This window comes from Pristiophorus japonicus, unplaced genomic scaffold (assembly GCF_044704955.1).
Source record: "Pristiophorus japonicus isolate sPriJap1 unplaced genomic scaffold, sPriJap1.hap1 HAP1_SCAFFOLD_29, whole genome shotgun sequence".
NCBI lineage: Eukaryota > Metazoa > Chordata > Chondrichthyes > Pristiophoridae > Pristiophorus > Pristiophorus japonicus.
In genome coordinates this window covers 1,083,480-1,104,522 of record NW_027252668.1, presented here as the reverse complement: position 1 = coordinate 1,104,522, position 21,043 = coordinate 1,083,480, and the positions used below count along the sequence as shown (strand labels likewise).

At 53.7% G+C, this 21,043-nt stretch overlaps 2 protein-coding genes across 2 annotated transcripts in view; both read right to left on the bottom strand.

The window, feature by feature from the left end:
* The window catches only part of LOC139248107 (TBC1 domain family member 10B-like), a 61,701-nt gene extending 51,807 nt beyond the window's left edge, over window positions 1-9,894 (bottom strand). Inside the window, exon 1 of the mRNA XM_070871857.1 lies at window positions 8,424-9,894. Within this exon, the coding sequence (XP_070727958.1) occupies window positions 8,424-9,769 (1,346 nt within the window). The 5' untranslated portion in view covers window positions 9,770-9,894. The remainder of the gene's footprint in view (window positions 1-8,423) is intronic.
* A 2,918-nt stretch (window positions 9,895-12,812) lies between these two features.
* Window positions 12,813-21,043, bottom strand: part of LOC139248106 (septin-4-like) — a 99,555-nt gene continuing 91,324 nt past the window's right edge. The window contains exon 8 of the mRNA XM_070871856.1: window positions 12,813-13,160. Coding sequence (XP_070727957.1) covers window positions 12,813-13,160 — 348 coding nt within the window. The remainder of the gene's footprint in view (window positions 13,161-21,043) is intronic.

The window sequence follows — 21,043 nt, the reverse complement described above, 5'->3', positions numbered from 1 at the left end:
TGAGAACTGGTTGTCAGACAGGAAGCAAAGAGTAGGAGTAAATGGGGACTTTTCAGAATGGCAGGCAGTGACTAGTGGGGTACCGCAAGGTTCTGTGCTGGGGCCCCAGCTGTTTACATTATACATTAATGATTTAGACGAGGGGATTAAATGTAGTATCTCCAAATTTGCGGATGACACTAAGTTGGGTGGCAGTGTGAGCTGCGAGGAGGATGCTATGAGGCTGCAGAGTGACTTGGATAGGTTAGGTGAGTGGGCAAATGCATGGCAGATGAAGTATCATGTGGATAAATGTGAGGTTATCCACTTTGGTGGTAAAAACAGAGAGACAGACTATTATCTGAATGGTGACAGATTAGGAAAAGGGGAGGTGCAACGAGACCTGGGTGTCATGGTATATCAGTCATTGAAGGTTGGCATGCAGGTACAGCAGGCGGTTAAGAAAGCAAATGGCATGTTGGCCTTCATAGCGAGGGGATTTGAGTATAGGGGCAGGGAGGTGTTGCTACAGTTGTACAGGGCATTGGTGAGGCCACACCTGCAGTATTGTGTACAGTTTTGGTCTCCTAACCTGAGGAAGGACATTCTTGCTATTGAGGGAGTGCAGCGAAGGTTCACCAGACTGATTCCCGGGATGGCGGGACTGACCTATCAAGAAAGACTGGATCAACTGGGCTTGTATTCACTGGCGTTCAGAAGAATGAGAGGGACCTCATAGAAACGTTTAAAATTCTGATGGGTTTCAACAGGTTAGTTATAGGAAGAATGTTCCCAATGTTGGGGAAGTCTAGAACCAGGGGTCACAGTCTAAGGATAAGGGGTAAGCCATTTAGGACCGAGATGAGAAGAAACTTCTTCACTCAGAGTGGTGAACCTGTGGAATTCTCTACCACGGAAAGTTGTTGAGGCCAATTCACTAAAGATATTCAAAAAGGAGTCAGATGTAGTCCTTACTACTCGGGGGATCAAGGGGTATGGTGAGAAAGCAGGAATGGGGTACTGAAGTTGCATGTTCAGCCATGAACTCATTGAATGGCGGTGCAGGCTAGAAGGGCCGAATGGCCTACTCCTGCACCTATTTTCCATGTTTCTATGTTTCTTAACACACACTGACCCTCTCCCCCCGGGGTTTAACACACTGACCCTCTACCGCCGGGGTTTAACACACACTGACCCTCTCCCCCCGGGGTTTAACACACACTGACCCTCTCCCCCCGGGGTTGAACACACTGACCCTCTCCCCCCGGGGTTTAATACACACTGACCCTCTCCCCCCGGGGTTTAACACACTGACCCTCTCCCCCCGAGGTTTAACACACACTGACCCTCTCTCCCCGGGGTTTAACACACACTGACCCTCTCCCCACAGGGTTAACACACACTGACCCTCTCCCCCCGGGGTTGAACACACTGACCCTCTCCCCCCGGGGTTTAATACACACTGACCCTCTCCCCCCGGGGTTTAACACACTGACCCTCTTCCCCCCGAGGTTTAACACACACTGACCCTCTCCCCCCGGGGTTTAACACACACTGACCCTCTCCCCCCAGGGTTTAACACACACTGACCCTCTCCCCCCGGGGTTTAATACACACTGACCCTCTCCCCCCTGTGTTTAACACACTGACCCTCTCCCCCCGGGTCTGACACACACTGACCCGCTCCCTCCCGGAAAGATAGAATAAAAGGAAAAGGAGGTGGGGTAGCATTGCTGGTTAAAGAGGAGATTAATGCAATAGTTAGAATGGACATTAGCTTCGATGATGTGGAATCTATATGGGTAGAGCTGCAGAGCACAAAAGGGCAAAAAACGTTAGTGGGAGTTGTGTACAGACCTCCAAATAGTAGTCGTGATGTTGGGGTGGGCATCAAACAGGAAATTAGGGGTGCATGCAATAAGGGTGCAGCAGTTATAATGGGTGACTTTAATATGCACATAGATTGGGCCAATCAAACTGGAAGCAATACAGTGGAGGAGGATTTCCTGGAGTGCAAAAGGGATGATTTTCTAGACCAATATGTCGAGGAACCAACTAGGGGGTGGCCATCTTAGACTGGATGTTGTGTAATGAGAGGATTAATTAGCAATCTCGTTGTGCGAGGCCCCTTGGGGAAGAGTGACCATAATATGGTGGAATTCTGCATTAGGATAGAGAATGAAACAGTTAATTCAGAGACCAGAGTCCAGAACAGAAAGAAGGGTAACTTTGAAGGTATGAGGCGTGAATTGGCTCGGATTGATTGGCGAATGATACTTAAGGGGTTGACTGTGGATGGACAATGGCAGACATTTAGAGACCGCATGGATGAACTACAACAATTGTACATTCCTGTCTGTCGTAAAAATAAAAAAGAGAAGGTGGCTCAACCGTGGCTATCAAGGGAAATCAGGAATAGTATTAAAGCCAAGGAAGTGGCATACAAATTGGCCAGAAATAGCAGTGAACCCAGGGACTGGGAGAAATTTAGAACTCAGCAGAGGAGGACAAAGGGTTTGATTAGGGCAGGGAAAATGGAGTACGAGAAGCAGCTTGCAGGGAACATGAAGATGGATTGCAAAAGTTTCTATAGATATGTAAAGAGAAAAAGGTTAATAAAGACAAACGTAGGACCCCTGCAGTCAGAATCAGGGAAAGTCATAACGGGGAACAAAGAAATGGCGGACCAATTTAACAAGTACTTTGGTTCGGTATTCACGAAGGAGGACATTAACAACCTTCCGGATATAAGAGGGGTCAGAGGGTCTAGTAAGGAGGAGGAACTGAGGGAAATCCTTATTAGTCGGCAAATTGTGTTGGGGAAATTAATGGGATTGAAGGCCGATAAATCCCCAGGGCCTGATGGACTGCATCCCAGAGTACTTAAGGAGGTGGCCTTGGAAATTGCAGATGCATTGACAGTCATTTTCCAACATTCCATTGATTCTGGATCAATTCCTATGGAGTGGAGGGTAGCCAATGTAACCCCACTTTTTAAAAAAGGAGGGAGAGAAAACAGGGAATTATAGACCGGTCAGCCTGACATCGGTAGTGGGTAAGATGGTGGAATCAATTATTAAGGATGTCATAGCAGCGCATTTGGAAAGACGTGACATGATAGGTCCAAGTCAGCATGGATTTGTGAAAGGGAAATCATGCTTGACAAATCTTCTAGAATTTTTTTGAGGATGTTACCAGCAGAGTGGACAAGAGAGAACCAGTTGATGTGGTATATTTGGACTTTCAGAAGGTTTTCGACAAGGTCCCACACAAGAGATTAATGTGCAAAGTTAAAGCACATGGGATTGGGGATAGTGTGCTGACATGGATTGAGAACTGGTTGTCAGACAGGAAGCAAAGAGTAGGAGTAAATGGGGACTTTTCAGAATGGCAGGCAGTGACTAGTGGGGTACCGCAAGGTTCTGTGCTGGGGCCCAGCTGTTTACACTGTACATTAATGATTTAGACGAGGGGATTAAATGTAGTATCTCCAAATTTGCAGATGACACTAAGTTGGGTGGCGGTGTGAGCTGCGAGGAGAATGCTATGAGGCTGCAGAGCGACTTGGATAGGTTAGGTGAGTGGGCAAATGCATGGCAGATGAAGTATCATGTGGATAAATGTGAGGTTATCCACTTTGGTGGTAAAAACAGAGAGACAGACTATTATCTGAATGGTGACAGATTACGAAAAGGGGAGGTGCAACAAGACCTGGGTGTCATAGTACATCAGTCATTGAAGGTTGGCATGCAGGTACAGCAGGCGGTTAAGAAAGCAAATGGCATGTTGGCCTTCATAGCGAGGGGATTTGAGTACAGGGACAAGGAGGTGTTGCTACAGTTGTACAGGGCATTGGTGAGGCCACACCTGGAGTATTGTGTACAGTTTTGTCTCCTAACCTAAAGAAGGACATTCTTGCTATTGAGGGAGGGCAGCGAAGGTTCACCAGACTGATTCCCGGGATGGCAGGACTGACCGATCAAGAAAGACTGGATCAACTGGGCTTGTATTCACTGGAGTTCAGAAGAATGAAAGGGGACCTCATAGAAACGTTTAAAATTCTGATGGGTTTCGACAGGTTAGATATAGGAGGAAAGTTCCCAATGTTGGGGAAGTCTAGAACTAGGTGTCACAGTCTAAGGATAAGGGGTAAGCCATTTAGGACCGAGATGAGAAGAAATTTCTTCACTCAGAGAGTGGTGAACCTGTGGAATTCTCTACCACAGAAGGGTGTTGAGGCCAATTCACAAAATATATTCAAAAAGGAGTCAGATGTAGTCCTTACTACGAAGGGGATCAAGGGGTATGGTGAGAAAGCAGGAATGGGGTACTGAAGTTGCATGTTCAGCCATGAACTCATTGAATGGCGGTGCAGGCTAGAAGGGCCGAATGGCCTACTCCTGCACCTATTTTCCATGTTTCTATGTTTCTTAACACACACTGACCCTCTCCCCCCCGCCCCCCCGGGGTTGAACACACACTGACCCTCTCCCCCAGGGTTTAACACACACTGACCCTCTCCCCCCGGGGTTTAACACACACTGACCCTCTCCCCCCTGGGGTTTAACACACACTGACCCTCTACCCCCGGGGTTTAACACACATAGACCCTCTCCCTCCGGGGTTTAACACACTCTGACCCTCTCCCCCCGGGGTTTAACAGACAATGACCCTCTCCCCCCGGGGTTTAACACACACTGACCCTCTCCCCCCGGGGTTTAACACACACTGATCCTCTCCCCCCGGGGTTTAACACACACTGACCCTCTACCCCCAGGGTTTAACACACACTGACCCTCTCCCCCCGGGGTTTAACACACACTGACCCTCTCCCCCCGGGGTTTAACACACACTGACCCTCTCCCCCCGGGGTTTAACACACACTGACCCGCTCCCCCCGGGGTTTAACACACACTGATCCTCTTCCCCCGGGGTTTAACACACTGACCCTCTCCCCCCGGGGTTTATCACACAATGACCCTATCCCCCCGGGGTTTATCACACAATGACCCTATCCCCCCGGGGTTTAACACACACTGACCCTCTCCCCCCGGGGTTTAACACACACTGACCCTCTCCCCCCGGGGTTTAACACACACTGACCCTCTCCTTCCCGGAAAGATAGAATGAAAGGAAAAGGAGGTGGGGTAGCATTGCTGGTTAAAGAGGAAATTAATGCAATAGTTAGAATGGACATTAGCTTGGATGCTGTGGAATCTATATGGATAGAGCTGCAGAACACAAAAGGGTAAAAAAACGTTCGTGGGAGTTGTGTACAGACCTCCAAATAGTAGTCGTGATGTTGGGATGGGCATCAAACAGGAAATTAGGGGTGCATGCAATAAGGGTGCAGCAGTTATAATGGGTGACTTTAATATGCACATAGATTGGGCCAATCAATCTGGAAGCAATACAGTGGAGGAGGATTTCCTGGAGTGCATAAGGGATGATTTTCTAGACCAATATGTCGAGGAACCAACTAGGGGGTGGCCATCTTAGACTGGATGTTGTGGAATGAGAGGATTAATTAGCAATCCTGTTGTGCGAGGCCCCTTGGGGAAGAGTGACCATAATCTGGTGGAATTCTGCATTAGGATGGAGAATGAAACAGTTAATTCAGAGACCATAGTCCAGAACTTAAAGAAGGGTAACTTTGAAGGTATGAGGCGTGAATTGGCTCAGATTGATTGGCGAATGATACTAAAGGGGTTGACTGTGGATGGGCAATGGCAGACATTTAGAGACCGCATGGATGAACGACAACAATTGTACATTCCTGTCTGTCGTAAAAATAAAAAAGGGAAGGTGGCTCAACCGTGGCTATCAAGGGAAATCAGGGATAGTATTAAAGCCAAGGAAGTGGCATACAAATTGGCCAGAAATAGCAGTGAACCCAGGGACTGGGAGAAATTTAGAACTCAGCAGAGCAGGACAAAGGGTTTGATTAGGGCAGGGAAAATGGAGTATGAGAAGAAGCTTGCAGGGAACATTAAGATGGATTGCAAAAGTTTCTATCGATATGTAAAGAGAAAAAGGTTAGTAAAGACAAACGTAGGTCCCCTGCAGTCAGAATCAGGGGAAGTCATAACGGGGAACAAAGAAATGGCGGACCAATTGACCAAGTACTTTGGTTCGGTATTCACTAAGGAGGACACTAACAACCTTCCGGATATAAGAGGGGTCAGAGGGTCCAGTAAGGAGGAGGAACTGAGGGAAATCCTTATTAGTCAGGAAATTGTGTTGGGGAAATTAATGGGATTGAAGGCCGATAAATCCCCAGGACCTGATGGACTGCATTCCAGAGTACTTAAGGAGGTGGCCTTGGAAATAGCAGATGCATTGACAGTCATTTTCCAACATTCCATTGATTCTGGATCAATTCCTATGGAGTGGAGGGTAGCCAATGTAACCCCACTTTTTAAAAAAAGGAGGGAGAGAGAAAACAGGGAATTATAGACCGGTCAGCCTGACATCGGTAGTGGGTAAGATGATGTAATCAATTATTAAGGATGTCATAGCAGCGCATTTGGAAAGACGTGACATGATAGGTCCAAGTCAGCATGGATTTGTGAAATCATGCTTGACAAATCTTCTAGAATTTTTTGAGGATGTTTTCAGTAGAGTGGACAAGGGAGAACCAGTTGATGTGGTATATTTGGACTTTCAGAAGGCTTTCGACAAGGTCCCACACAAGAGATTAATGTGCAAAGTTAAAGCACATGGGATTGGGGGCAGTGTGCTGACATGGATTGAGAACTGGTTGTCAGACAGGAAGCAAAGAGTAGGAGTAAATGGGTACTTTTCAGAATGGCAGGTGGTGACTAGTGGGGTACCGCAAGGTTCTGTGCTGGGGCCCCAGCTGTTTACACTGTACATTAATGATTTAGACGAGGGGATTCAATGTAGTATCTCCAAATTTGCAGATGACACTAAGTTGGGTGGCAGTGTGAGCTGCGAGGATGCTATGAGGCTGCAGAGCGACTTGGATAGGTTAGGTGAATGGGCAAATGCATGGCAGATGAAGTATGGATAAATGTGAGGTTATCCACTTTGGTGGTAAAAACAGAGAGACAGACTATTATCTGAATGGTGACAGATTACGAAAAGGGGAGGTGCAACAAGACCTGGGTGTCATAGTACATCAGTCATTGAAGGTTGGCATGCAGGTACAGCAGGCGATTAAGAAAGCAAATGGCATGTTGGCCTTCATAGCGAGGGGATTTGAGTACAGGGGCAGGGAGGTGTTACTACAGTTGTACAGGGCATTGGTGAGGCCACACCTGGAGTATTGTGTACAGTTTTGGTCTCCTAACTTGAGGAAGGACATTCTTGCTATTGAGGGAGTGCAGCGAAGGTTCACCAGACTGATTCCCGGGATGGCAGGACTGACCTATCAAGAAAGACTGGATCAACTGGGCTTGTATTCACTGGAGTTCAGAAGAATGAGAGGGGACCTCATAGAAATGTTTAAAATTCTGATGGGTTTCGACAGGTTAGATATAGGAGGAAAGTTCCCAATGTTGGGGAAGTCTAGAACTAGGTGTCACAGTCTAAGGATAAGGGGTAAGCCATTTAGGACCGAGATGAGAAGAAATTTCTTCACTCAGAGTGGTGAACCTGTGGAATTCTCTACCACAGAAAGTTGTTGAGGCCAATTCACAAAATATATTCAAAAAGGAGTCAGATGTAGTCCTTACTACTCGGGGGATCAAGGGGTATGGTGAGAAAGCAGGAATGGGGTACTGAAGTTGCATGTTCAGCCATGAACTCATTGAATAGCGGTGCAGGCTAGAAGGGCCGAATGGCCTACTCCTGCACCTATTTTCTATGTTTCTTAACACACACTGACCCTCTCCCCCCGGGGTTTAACACACACTGACCCTCTCCCCCCGGGATTTAACACACACTGACCCTCTCCCCCCGGGGTTTAACACACACTGACCCTCTCCCCCCGGGGTTTAACACACACTGACCCTCTCCCCCCCGGGGTTTAACACACACTGACCCTCTCCCCCCGAGGTTTAACACACACTGACCCTCTCCCCCCGAGGTTTAACACACACTGACCCTCTCCCCCCGGGGTTTAACACACACTGACCCTCTCCCCCGGGGTTTAACACACACTGACCCTCTCCCCCCGGGGTTTAACACACTGACCCTCTCCCCCCCGGGGTTTAACACACACTGACCCTCTCCCCCCGGGGTTTAACACACACTGACCCTCTCCCCCCCGGGGTTTAACACACACTGACCCTCTCCCCCCGGGGTTTAACACACACTGACCCTCTCCCCCCGGGGTTTAACACACACTGACCCTCTCCCCCCGGGGTTTAACACACACTGACCCTCTCCCCCCGGGGTTTAACACACACTGACTCTCCCCACCCCCCCCAGTCCATCTCTCGCTGACCCCACCCCCGCCCCGAATCTTGTCCCATACTCACTGGTTGCTGCTGAACTGCGCCCCTCCCAGGAAGCCGTACTTGTCCGTGCGACGTGCCGAGGCGGTGCTGCCGTTGATCTCGGAGTCCGAGCCCATCGAGCTGCCATCCTCGGGAAGCAGAGACTCGGCCGTGCCGTACATGGAGGCCGAGTCCACGTGGCCGTAGAGAGAGACCGTGTCCGCCACCGAGACCGCGTCTGGCCAGCCCGAGGGGCAGTGTGCGGAGGAGGGCACGGCGCCAGGCACAGCCGGCAACTGGACAGCGGGCGTGCCCCGAGACTGGTCCGCGAGTCTGGCTGGAGATTTGTCAGCGGGCACTGCCGGGAACCGGTCGGAAGGCACAGCCAGGGACTGGTCAGCGGGCACAGCCGGGGATTGGTCAGCGGGAATGGTCGGGGATTGGTCAGCGGGCACGGCCGGGGATTGGTCAGCGGGCACGGCTGGAGGCCGGTGAGAAGGCACAGCCAGGGACTGTTCGGCAGGCGTGGTCGGAGGCTGGTCAGCGGGCAGTGACTGAGACTGGGCGGTGGGCACTAACTGGGACTGGTCAGCGGGCATTGCCAGGGGCTGGGGAGCAGGCACAGACTGTGAATGGTCAGCGGGCACTGACCGAGAATGGTCAGCGGGCACTGGCTGAGAGTGGTCAGGGGGCACTGGCTGAGAGCGGTCAGTGGGCAGGGTCGGGGGCTGGTAAATGGTTGCCATGGTCAGGGACCGGTCAGTGGGCACAGACTGAGAGCGGTCAGTGGGCACTGACTGAGACTGGTCAGCGGGCACGGCCCAAGCCGGGTCAGTGGGCACAGACTGAGAGCGGTCAGTGGGCACAGACCGAGAATGGTCAGCGGGCACAGACTGAGAGCGGTCAGTGGGCACTGACTGAGACTGGTCAGCGGGCACGGCCCAAGCCGGGTCAGTGGGCACAGACTGAGAGCGGTCAGTGGGCACAGACCGAGAATGGTCAGCGGGCACAGACTGAGAGCGGTCAGTGGGCACTGACTGAGACTGGTCAGCGGGCACGGCCCAAGCCGGGTCAGTGGGCACAGACTGAGAGCGGTCAGTGGGCACAGACCGAGAATGGTCAGCGGGCACAGACTGAGAGCGGTCAGCGGGCACTGACCGAGACTGGTCAGCGGGCACAGACTGAGAGCGGTCAGTGGGCACGGCCCGAGCCGGGTCAGTGGCCATTCCCAGGGGCTGTGAAGTGGGCACGGCCCGGGGCTGGGCAATGGCCACCTCCGGGGGAGGCTCGGCCGGTCGGGGCCCCGTTGCCCCGGAGCCCGGGCGGCCGGCCAGGCCCGCGGCCGAGTAGAGGGCGGAGACGGGCAGCGGGGCCGGGCTGTCGGCCATGGGGCCGGGGTGTGGCGGTGTTGCTCAGCGCGGCGCTGTCCCGGGCCCGCGGCCCATGCTCTCTCTCTCTCTCTCGCTCCCTGCCTCAGGCCGCTCCCGCTCCCGCCGCCTAACGGACAACGCTCCGCTCCCAACCGTCCGACGTCCGTGCGTGCTCGTCCCCGCGCCGCGCCTCACACCCTCGACGTGCTCGTGCCCCCGCACGACGTGCGCATTCATCTCCCTCTCCCCATCCCCTTCCGCGTCCGCACCCTCTCGACGTGCGCGTCCCTTCTTCCCAGCCTGCGCATCTTCCCCCCCTCCCCCCCTTTACGCTCTTACGTCACGCCTCGCCGTGCGCGTTCCCTCTCCCGCACGCGCTCCGCTCTCAACGGTCGGCCCGCCCAAAGGGGGAGGAACCGCGCGCTCTATTGCGTCATCGCGTCTCCTCCTTCTTCCCCCCCCCCCCCCCCCCCGCGCGGGTCATTGCGTCATCGCGGCTCGTCCTCCTTCTACCCACCACGCCTTCTCCCCTCTGAGCATGCGCGGGCCATCAGACCCGCGCCCAAAGTGGGTGGAGCCGCGCCCCCCCCCCCCGCGCGTCCTTGCGTCATCGCGTCTCCTTCTCCGCCCTCCAGCGTCCGCGGGGCAAGCCCTGAGCATGCGCACAGCGCCCTCGCTGCTCCCACTTGCGAGTTTGGCCATCTCCACAGTTCAGGGGTCAGGGTAGATGGACCAGAAATGCCTAGCAGCTCGAATTGTCTGAATTGCCCCCCCCCCCCCTCCCCCATCCCCTGCTCAAACTGGAGAGAGAGGGGAGGATGGAGAAATTTGACAGCGCTAAACTTTTATTCCCGCAGGCCGCAGAGAGAGCCCCCCTCCCCCCCCTCATGTTTTGGGATCTTACTGTGCGCCAATTTTGGCACGACCCGTTCGGCTTCCTGACGAAAGCGATGCCACCGGGGGTGGTGGTAGTGATGGGTGGGGGCAGGGCGGTCCTGCGGCCACTGCGCAGAGGGGCCGGTGTTCTCCCCCTCCCCCTCCCTCCGAGTCACAAGCCCCGCTCCAGGTCCTCGAGCCCAAAGTCTTCGGAGCAAGGCCAGCAGAGGATATGCCGCAGCACCTTTCACGGCCGCCGGACGTCCCAAGCGTTTCGCAGCCAATAAAGTACTTTTGGAAGCTGTGGTAACGTAGGAAACGCGGCATCCAATATGCACACAGTGAGATCCCACTTACAAGAATGAGATAAATGACTCAATTGTATGTCATTGCTCGAGGGATAAGTCTTGGCCCCAGGACACCGGGGAGAATTCTTCCAACAGTGGCCGTGGTCCACCTGAGAGAGCAGACAGACCCTCAGATGAATGTCTTCTCTGAAATACATCATCATCATGGGCAGTCCCTCGGAATCGAGGAAGACTTGCTTCCACTCTGAAAATGAGTCCTTAGGTGACTGAACAGTCCAATACGAGAGCCACAGTCCCTGTCACAGGTGGGACAGATAGTCATTGAGGGTAAGGATGGGTGGGACAGGTTTTCCGCATGCTCCTTCCGCTGCCTGCACTTGATCTCCGCACGCTCTCGGCGACGAGACTCGAGGTGATCAGTGCCCTCCCGGATGCACTTCCTCCACTTAGGGCGGACTAGTCTTTGGCCCAGGGACTCCCAGGTGTTGGTGGGGATGTTGCACTTTATCAGGGAAGCTTTAAGGGTGGTCCCTTGTAACGTTACCTCTTCCCACCCGGGGCTCGCTTGCCGTGGAGGAGATCCGAGTCGATCGCTTGCTGTGGGTGTCAGGCATGTGAACTGTGTGGCCCACCCAGTGGAGCTGGTTGAGTGCGGTCAGTGCTTCAATGCCGGGGATGTTGGCCTGATCGAGGACCACTAGCGTTGGTGCGACAGTCCTCCCAACACTTCTGACAGTGCTGTGCTCCCTCAGGTACTGGCATCGGGGAGTGTTTTGCCTGCAGTATGGGGCTCAAGTCTCTGGAGTGCATGGAACTTGAACCCGCGACTTTCTGACCCAGAGGCGAGAGAGACATCACTGGGTCTGTGGGGATTAAACCTGCATCAAACTACTCCCCAACATTGCACATTGGAATTTTGATCAGGGAGACACAGCTGCACCATCGGAGGTGCCAGCCTTTTAAATTAGATGTTAAACCCAGGCCCCGTCTGCTTGTTCAATTGGATATTAAAAAGCCCAAGGCACTATTGAAAGAACAACTGCGTGTTGTCCTGACTTTGAGGAAGCAGAAATCAATCGATGGGATCCAAGGGGGTGAGTATGACAAAACTGGAGCAGGATGATTTCAGTATAGATATCACTACGTCTGCCAATGAGGCCCGGAGGGACTTACAGCAGAGTCTATTTAAACAGGGTCTATATACTCAGAAAACAATTGCACTTATGGATGACTCCACGAGGCAACGTGTTGTACTCAAACTGTAGTGACCTTGGTCCTTTATTCGTAACTCCAGAGTGAGGCACAAGCACGGTGGGCAGCCTTTTATACTGGGCCCTGCACACCCAGACAGGTGAGCCTCAGGTCTCCCACCGCAGTGCCCTCTGGTGGTCAGCCTCTGCCACAGGGGCAGGAAACCCCGGTCTCCACCAGTTGCACCCTCTAGTGGTGCCAGCATAGTATAGACACAGTGTAAACCTTATTGAAAGTACATCAGGTAACAAGTCTCCATCTTATGCAACTCAACAGTGGCTAAACAGAGAGTAATCTATAGTCTGCATAGATAACACTCAGCAAACAGCAGGGCCCAAATTGCCCTCTGCACCAAACCTACCATTTTTTAAAGTGTTTTGAATCCGGCGAAATTCAGAGCTTTATTTTTTTTTGCAGGGGGGTCGGACGTCACCGGGGCGGATTTGCGGGCGTGTCGGAACGGCCGTCGCTGCGAGTCATCAGCGCCTTCAGCCACCGCGGACTCTGCAGCCACTTTAGTGGCCAACACTGGGCCACCAGGGAAGGGTTCGGCCGGGCCAGCAGGCCAGGTACCCAAGAAGGGGCGCGGTGGCTGCCTTTTGGCGGCCCGGCCGAACCCGTGGCCGCTATTGTCGGGTCGAGCTGGCAGTCGGCCGACAAGTAAAATAAAATGGCGGCCGTGGCGGTGGGCCGTCCCCTTTCAGGGCGGACACGCCGCCCTGCCACACACGAGAAGCTTCCCGTTGGGGAAAGCTGTCGGAGGCACCGAGCGGCGGCCAATCCACTCTCGCGCGGTCATCGCCGGTTGGTAAGGGGTCGGCGGGTTCCTTGAACGATTCCTCGTCCCTCTGTGCGTGACTGATTCCTGGAACGGTTTCACGGGGAGGTGGCCAGTCGCTCCCCTCGGTGCTGAAGTCCGCACTCAGCAACTCATTCACGCGGCCTTCTCTGACAAACTGACGTTGGCGCGATACCTTAAAACAAAATGAATTGTGGGGATGTGGGCGTCGCTGGCAAGGCCGGCATTTATTACCCATCCCCAGTTGCCCTCGAGAAGGTGGTGGTGAGCCGCCTTCTTGAACCACAGGTCTCTGTCTCCGCCCCTGACTCAGCTCATCCGCTGCTGAAACCCTCATCCGTGCCGTTGTAACCTCCAGACTTGACTATTCCAACGCACTCCTGGCCGGCCTTCCATCTTCAACCATCCATAAACGAGAGGTGATCCAAAACTCAGCTGCCCCCGTGTCCTAACTCGCACCAAGTCCCACTCACCCATCACCCCCTGTGCACCGTGTTCTAGCTCGCACCGAGTCCCGCTCATCCATCACCCCCTGTGCTCACTGACCCCGTGTCCTAACTCGCACCGAGTCCCGCTCATCCATCACCCCCTGTGCTCACTGACCCCGTGTCCTAACTCGCACCGAGTCCCACTCACCCATCACCCCCTGTGCTCACTGACCCCGTGTCCTAACTCACACCGAGTCCCACTCACCCATCACCCCCTGTGCTCACTGCCCCGTGTCCTAACTCACACCGAGTCCCACTCACCCATCACCCCCTGTGCTCACTGACCCCGTGTCCTAACTCGCACCGAGTCCCACTCACCCATCACCCCCTGTGCTCACTGACCCCGTGTCCTAACTCACACCGAGTCCCGCTCATCCATCACCCCTGTGCTCACTGCCCCGTGTCCTAACTCGCACCGAGTCCCGCTCACCCATCACCCCCTGTGCTCACTGTCCCGTGTCCAAACTCGCACCGAATCCCACTCACTCATCACCCCCTGTGCTCACTGCCCCGTGTCCTAACCCGCACCAAGTCCCGTTCATCCATCACCCCCTGTGCTCACTGCCCCCGTGTCCTAACTCACACCGAGTCCCACTCACCCATCATCCCTGTGCTCGCTGCCCCGTGTCCTAACTCGCACCGAGTCCCACTCACCCATCACCCCCTGTGCTCACTGCCCCGTGTCCTAACTCGCACCGAGTCCCACTCACCCATCTCCCCCTGTGCTCACTGACCTGTGTCCTAACTCGCACCGAGTCCCACTCACCCATCACCCGCTGTGCTCACTGCCCCGTGTCCTAACTCGCACCGAGTCCCACTCACCCATCACCCCCTGTGCTCGCTGACCCCGTATCCAAACTCGCACCGAATCCCACTCACTCATCACCCCTGTGCTCGCCTCCCCCGTGTCCAAACTCGCACCGAATCCCACTCACTCATCACCCCTGTGCTCGCCTCCCCCGTGTCCTAACTCGCACCGAGTCCCACTCACCCATCACCCCCTGTGCTCACTGCCCCCGTGAGTCCCACTCACCCATCACCCCCTGTGCTCGCTGCCCCCATGTCCTAACTCGCACCGAGTCCCACTCACCCATCACCCCCCTGTGCTCACTGACCCCGTGTCCAAACTTGCACCGAATCCCGCTCACCCATCACCCCCTGTGCTCACTGACCCCGTGTCCAAACTCGCACCAAGTCCCGCTCACCCATCACCCTCTGTGCTTGCTGCCCCCGTGTCCTAACTCGCACCGAGTCCCACTCACCCATCACCTCCTGTGCTCACTGCCCTGTGTCCTAACTCGCACCCAGTCCCATTCACCCATCACCCCCTGTGCTCACTGCCCCGTGTCCTAACTCACACCGAGTCCCACTCACCCATCACCCCCTGTGCTCGTTGTCCCGTGTCCTAACTCGCACCCAGTCCCACTCACCCATCACCCCCTGTGCTAACTGACCCCGTGTCCTAACTCGCACCCAGTCCCACTCACCCATCACCCCCTGTGCTCGCTGACCTACATTGGCTCCCGGTTAAACAACCCCTCAATCTTAAAATTCTCATCTGTTTGTTCAAATCCCTCCGTGGCCTCGCTCCTCTGTATCTCTGTACCCCCTCCAGCCCTACAACCCTCGGCGATCTCTGAACTTCTCCAATCCCAGATTTCCATCGCTCCACCATCGGCGGCTGTGCCTTCAGCCGCCCAGGCCTTAAGCTCTGGAATTCTCTCCCTAAACCTCTCCGCCTCTCTTATCTCCTTTAAGACGCTCCTTAAAGTCGACCTCTTTGACCAAGGTTTTGTCCATCTGTCCTAATATCTCCTTGTGTGGCTCGGTGTCAAATTGTGTTTGACAATCGCCCCTGTCAAGCGCCTTCGAGACGTTTTACTAAGCCAAAGGCGCTATATAAATGCAAGTTGTTGTTGTTGTAAGTTATGTAACACACATTATCTGCGGAAGACCAATCCAGTCAGGTCCAGCTGTGCAGGCTCCAGGCGTGATTGGCGGGGGAATTAACCAATCACCTCCATTCTGGGCGGGGCTTGTGGCGTGACTGTATGTCGCCCCTTTACGTATTATCACAGAATGATCCAGCAGAGAAGGAAACCATTCAGCCCTTCGTGCCTCTGCTGGCTCTTTGGTAGAGCGATCCCTTTAGTCCTACAACCCTGCTCTTTCCCCCGCAGCCCTGAAAAGGTTTCGCCTTTCAAGTATTAATCCAATTCTCTTTTGGATCTGCCACTGGAAGCAGTTTACATCGGATATACGGCACAGGAACAGGTCATTCGGCCCAACCAGTCCGTGCCCGCGTGTATGCCCCACTCGAGCCTCCTCCTGCCTTTCCTCCTCTAAATCTATCAGCATCACCCTCGATTCCCTTCTCCCTCATATACTTGTCTATCCTCCCCTTAAATACTGTTCACTTCAACCGTTCCCTGTGGCAGCGAGTTCCACATTCTCACCGCTCTCTGGGTAAAGAAGTTTCTCCTGAATTCCCCATTGGATTTCCCGGTGACTATCTGATATTGGTGGCCTCTAGTTATGCTCTTCCCCACAAGTGGAAACACTCTCTCTGCATCCACTCCATCAAAACCTGTCATCATTTTAAAGACCTCTATTAGGTCACCCCCTCAGCCGCCTTTTCTCAAGAGAAAAGAGACCCAGGGGGAGAAAGTTGGTCGCTCCCCTTTCGGGGCGGTAACCCGGGCAGAGCGCCTTGAAAAAGTTTGCGCCCTGCGCCCAGAAATTCGTCAGGATCAGGTCGAAGAGTTGACAGAGGCGGTAAATCAGCCGTGGTACACCAGAGCTGGGGGCGGGGGGGTGGGGGGGGAAGCTAATGAAACTGCCGGCGCTAACTTTAGCCGAGGCATTGCGCGTGAGCCGAACTCCGACTCCGATCCCAGGAAAAGCCCAGGCTTGAAGGCGGGCCATCGTATTCATGCACCACATTAAAGTTTTCAAAGTCACTTTTTCTCAAGCTGCACTGTCCCCCGTTGCAAATTGGGAGGCTCTAGGCACCGCGCGGCGTGTAAACGTTGCACTGACTGTGCCCGCCGAGGGAAGTGCTTCTTCGTCTCTTTCAGTAGCCGCCAGTTCACGACTCTGCAAGCCTGGACCCAGTGTTTTGCCAGACGTGGTTATTGGCGGGCGCTCAGTGAGGTGGCTGCACCTAATTTCCTGACCGGGCTGTGAGCGTGGGCGTTGCACCAGGAATACGCCACGATGGCACGGATCACCAGCAGCCAGCCGAGACTGGTTTGTGCCCCCCCGGCGAGCCTCTAATGAAGTTCCGGTCAGGGCGCTAAACCCTGCGCTCCCGGGCGGTAACCTCTTACGCTCCCATTAACGCCCCCTCTGGTCGCTAACTGAGACGTTCGACCACCGACAATCCAGTCCATGAACGGTTCTAAATAGTGTTGTTTGCGAGAGCCAGGACAATGTTAACAGGAGGACAGACCTGGGACACATCTCAATCAAAGAGTCAGGAGCTCAATCTCAGAGCTCTGGCTCAATTAAAACAAAGTAAACTCTGGTTAGGCCCCAGCTGGAGTATTGCGTCCAATTCTGGGCCCCGCACTTTAGCAAGGATGTCATAAGGACACAAGAAATAGGAGCAGGAGTAGGCCATTTGGCCCCTCCAGCCTGCTCCGCCATTCAGTAAGACTTATGTGTGTAAACATTGTAACTGTGTAAGACTTGCCACTAGAGGGCGCAACTGTTGGAGGCCCAAGGGTCACCTGCACACCTCGTGTATAAAAGGTTGTCTGCCAGGCTGCTTGGGCACTCTGGAGTGTATTAAAGAGACTAAGGTCACATCAGTTTTAGCTCACAGTACTCAGTCTTGTGGAGTTCTTCCATGATAGGTCCTTACTACACAGTATAAATCCCACGAGGCCCATGCTTGAGAGAAGGTCAGTCTGTGACCTGTCCTTTATTCCAGCACTCAAGTGATGAAGGTGGGTGGAGCTTCCCCTTTTGTACCTGAAGGCCCAGGTTAGGAGTGTCTCCCACCTAGTTGTCAGTGTTCTCACAGTGTACAACTTAGGTCAGTTTATACATGGGTCACAATGATAGTTAAATACATGACATCACCTCCCCCCCCCCAAATTCTTATTGGGATCACAGGTTGAGTCTCTCTGGTGGTTTACGTTCTCTTGTAGAGCGCCTGAGTTGGGGCTCCGGTTGTTGGGCGCTGGCCTGAGTGTCTGCTGCTTGCGGTGCCTCAGGCCTGTCCGGACTGCCCACAGTGACTGGGCTCTCCTCCCTTTGGTTCCGGTGTTCGGTCACCTGTGGTGGAGTGAATTCTACATCGTGTTCTTCCTCTGCTTCTTCTATGGGGTTGCTGAACCTCCTTTTTGTTTGATCCACGTGTTTGCGGCAGATTTGTCCATTGGTAAGTTTAACTACCAGAATCCTATTCCCCTCTTTGGCAATCACAGTGCCTGCGAGCCATTTGGGCCCTGCAGCGTAGTTGAGGGCAATAGTAGGGTCATTTACATCAATACATCGCACCCTCGCATTCCTGTCATGGTAGTCATATTGTGACTGGCGCCTGCTCTCGACAATTTCTTTCATGGTGGGGTGTATAAGGGATAACCCTGGTTTTGAGCATCCTTTTCATTAGTAGCTCTGCGGGTGGAACCCTTGTGAGCGAGTGTGGTCGGGATCTGTAGGCCAACAGGAGGCGTGATAAGCGGCTTTGTAGGGAGCCCCCTTGGATTCTGAGCATCCCCTGTTTGATTATCTGCACTGCTCGTTCTGCCTGACCGTTTGAGGCCGGCTTGAACGGTGCCGTTCTGACATGGTTAATTCCATTGCCTGCCATGAAGTCCTGGAATTCAGTGCTTGTGAAGCACGGGCCATTGTCGCTGACCAAGATGTCCGGTAGACCGTGGGCAGCGAACATTGCCCGTAGACTTTCTACCGTGGCAGAGGATGTGCTTGAATTTAAAATGTCACACTCGATCCATTTGGAGTAGGCGTCTACTACAACCAAAAACATTTTCCCCATGAAAGGACCTGCATAGTCCACATGGATGCGTGACCAAGGCTTGGCGGGCCATGGTCAGGGGCTAAGGGGGGTTTCCCTGGGTGCATTGTCCAGCTGAGCACACGTGTTGCACCTGCGAACACAAAGTTCCAGATCTGCATCTATCCCTGGCCACCAAACGTGTGAGCTGGCAATTGCCTTCATCATGACAATGCCCGGGTGCTCATTGTGGAGTTCTCTGATGAACATCTCTCTGCCCATCTGGGGCATGACTACGCGGTTTCCCCACAGTAGGCAATCGGCCTGAATCGAGATTTCATCCTTGCGCCTGTGAAACAGTTTAAATTTCTCAGGGCATGCCCTGTACGTGGCTGCCCAGTCCCCATTCAGGACACATTTCTTGACTAGAGACAATAGCGGGTCTCTATTTGTCCAGACTTTAATCTGACGGGCTGTCACGGGTGAGCCTTCGCTTCCGAAAGCTTCAACAGCCATGACCATCTCAGCAGCATGCTCGGTAGCCCCCTCAGTGGTGGCTAGTGGGAGCCTGCTGAGTGCATCGGCGCAGTTTTCGGTGCCCGGTCTGTGCCGAATTGTGTAGTCATAGGCGGCTAACGTGAGTGCCCACCTCCGTATACGGGCCGATGCGTTTGCATTTATGGCCTTGTTGTCGGCCAAAAGGGACGTTAGGGGTTTGTGATCTGTCTCCAGCTCAAATTTCCTGCCAAACAGGTACTGGTGCATTTTCTTTACCGCATATACACATGCAAGCGCCTCCTTTTCTACCATCCCGTAGCCCCTTTCTGCTTGGGACAGACTCCTGGAGGCATAAGCTACCGGCTGTAACTGACCCTTGGCATTGACATGCTGCAACACACACCCGACCCCATAGGACGATGCATCGCACGTTAACACAAGCTTCTTACATGGGTCATATAGCGTTAACAGATTGTTGGAACATAACAATTTGCGTGCTCTATTAAAAGCCCTTTCCTGACTGACCCCCAGACCCATTCGCGACCTTTGCATAGGAGCACGTGTAGCGGCTCTAACTGCGTGCTCAATTTGGGAAGAAAGTTACCAAAATAGTTCAGGAGCCCCAGGAACGAACGCAGCTCCGTCGTGTTACGGGGTCTGGATGCTCTCTGGATTGCTTCCGTTTTGGACGCAGTAGGGCTGATCCCGTCTGCTCCTACCCTCATCCCCAGGAATTCTACCTCTGGAGCTAGGAAGACGCACTTCGCCTTTTTCAGTCGCAGCCCTACCCGGTCCAGTCTGCGTAGCACCTCCTCCAGGTTGTGAAGGTGTTCTTCAGTATCGCGACCCGTGATGAGGATGTCGTCCTGAAAAACCACCGTCCCTGGAATCGACTTGAGGAGGCTTTCCGTATTTCGTTGGAAGATCGCGGCGACCGAGCGAATTCCGAACGGACATCTGTTGTACTCAAACAACCCCTTGTGTGTCGTGATGGTGGTCAGCTTCTTCGACTCACTCGCCAGCTCCTGGGTCATGTAAGCTGAGGTCAGGTCCAATTTTGAAAAAAAATTTGCCACCGGATAGCGTCGCAAAGAGGTCCTCCGCTCTCGGTCGCGGGTACTGGTCTTGGAGTGACACCCGATTGATGGTGGGCTTGTAATCACCACATAGCCTGACCGACCCATCCGCCTTGAGCACCGGCACAATCAGGCTCGCCCAGACACTGAATTCGACTGGCGAGATGATGTCTTCCCTCAACAGGCGGTCCAATTCGCCTTCTATCTTTTCCTGCATCAAGTACGGCACCGCTCTGGCCTTGTGGTGTACTGGTCTGGCGTTCGGGTTTATGTGAATCACTACCTTGGCCCCCATGAAAGTGCCGATGCCGGGTTGAAATAATGAGTCAAATTTGTCCAGGACCTGTGAGCATGATACTCGCTCCACAGAGGAAATTGCATTGACATCGCCCCATTTCCAGTTCATGACAGCAAGCCAACTCCTCCCCAGTAGTGCGGGACTGTCCCCTGGGACAATCCAGTGGCAACCTGTTCTCCGAATCTTTGTGGGTCACGACTACCGTGGCGCTGCCTAGCACCGGAATGATCTCCTTTGTGTATGTCCGTAGCTGTGCGTCAATCGGCAATAATTTTGACCTCCTGGCCTTGGACGCCCACAACTTTTCGAACTATTTGATACCCATCAGGGACTGGCTGGCCCCCGTGTCTAGCTCCATTGATACTGGGATGCCATTGAGGAGCACTTTCATCATTATCGGTGGCGTCCTGGTGTATGAACTGTATACGTGCTCCACATGAACTCGCTGAACTTCAGCTTCCAGCGATTTCCCCCAGTGTCCATTTCTGCAATTTCTGCAGGTATTTTGCTCATCTCTGCAAACTCCGGCTGAGTGTGTGCCTCCACGCCTCCAGCATGAGTTGGGGTTTGAAACAAAAGGTCCCTTGCCAGTCGATCGTCCCTGACTGCCCCTGATATTGTCCTTGAGTGCACCATTAACAGGTGTTGATGGCCCCATTACTGGCCGCATTGTCCCTTGCAATGGCGTGAATCGCTGTTCAGCTAGCCATTGTCTCTGTCGAACTCCCCCTCTGG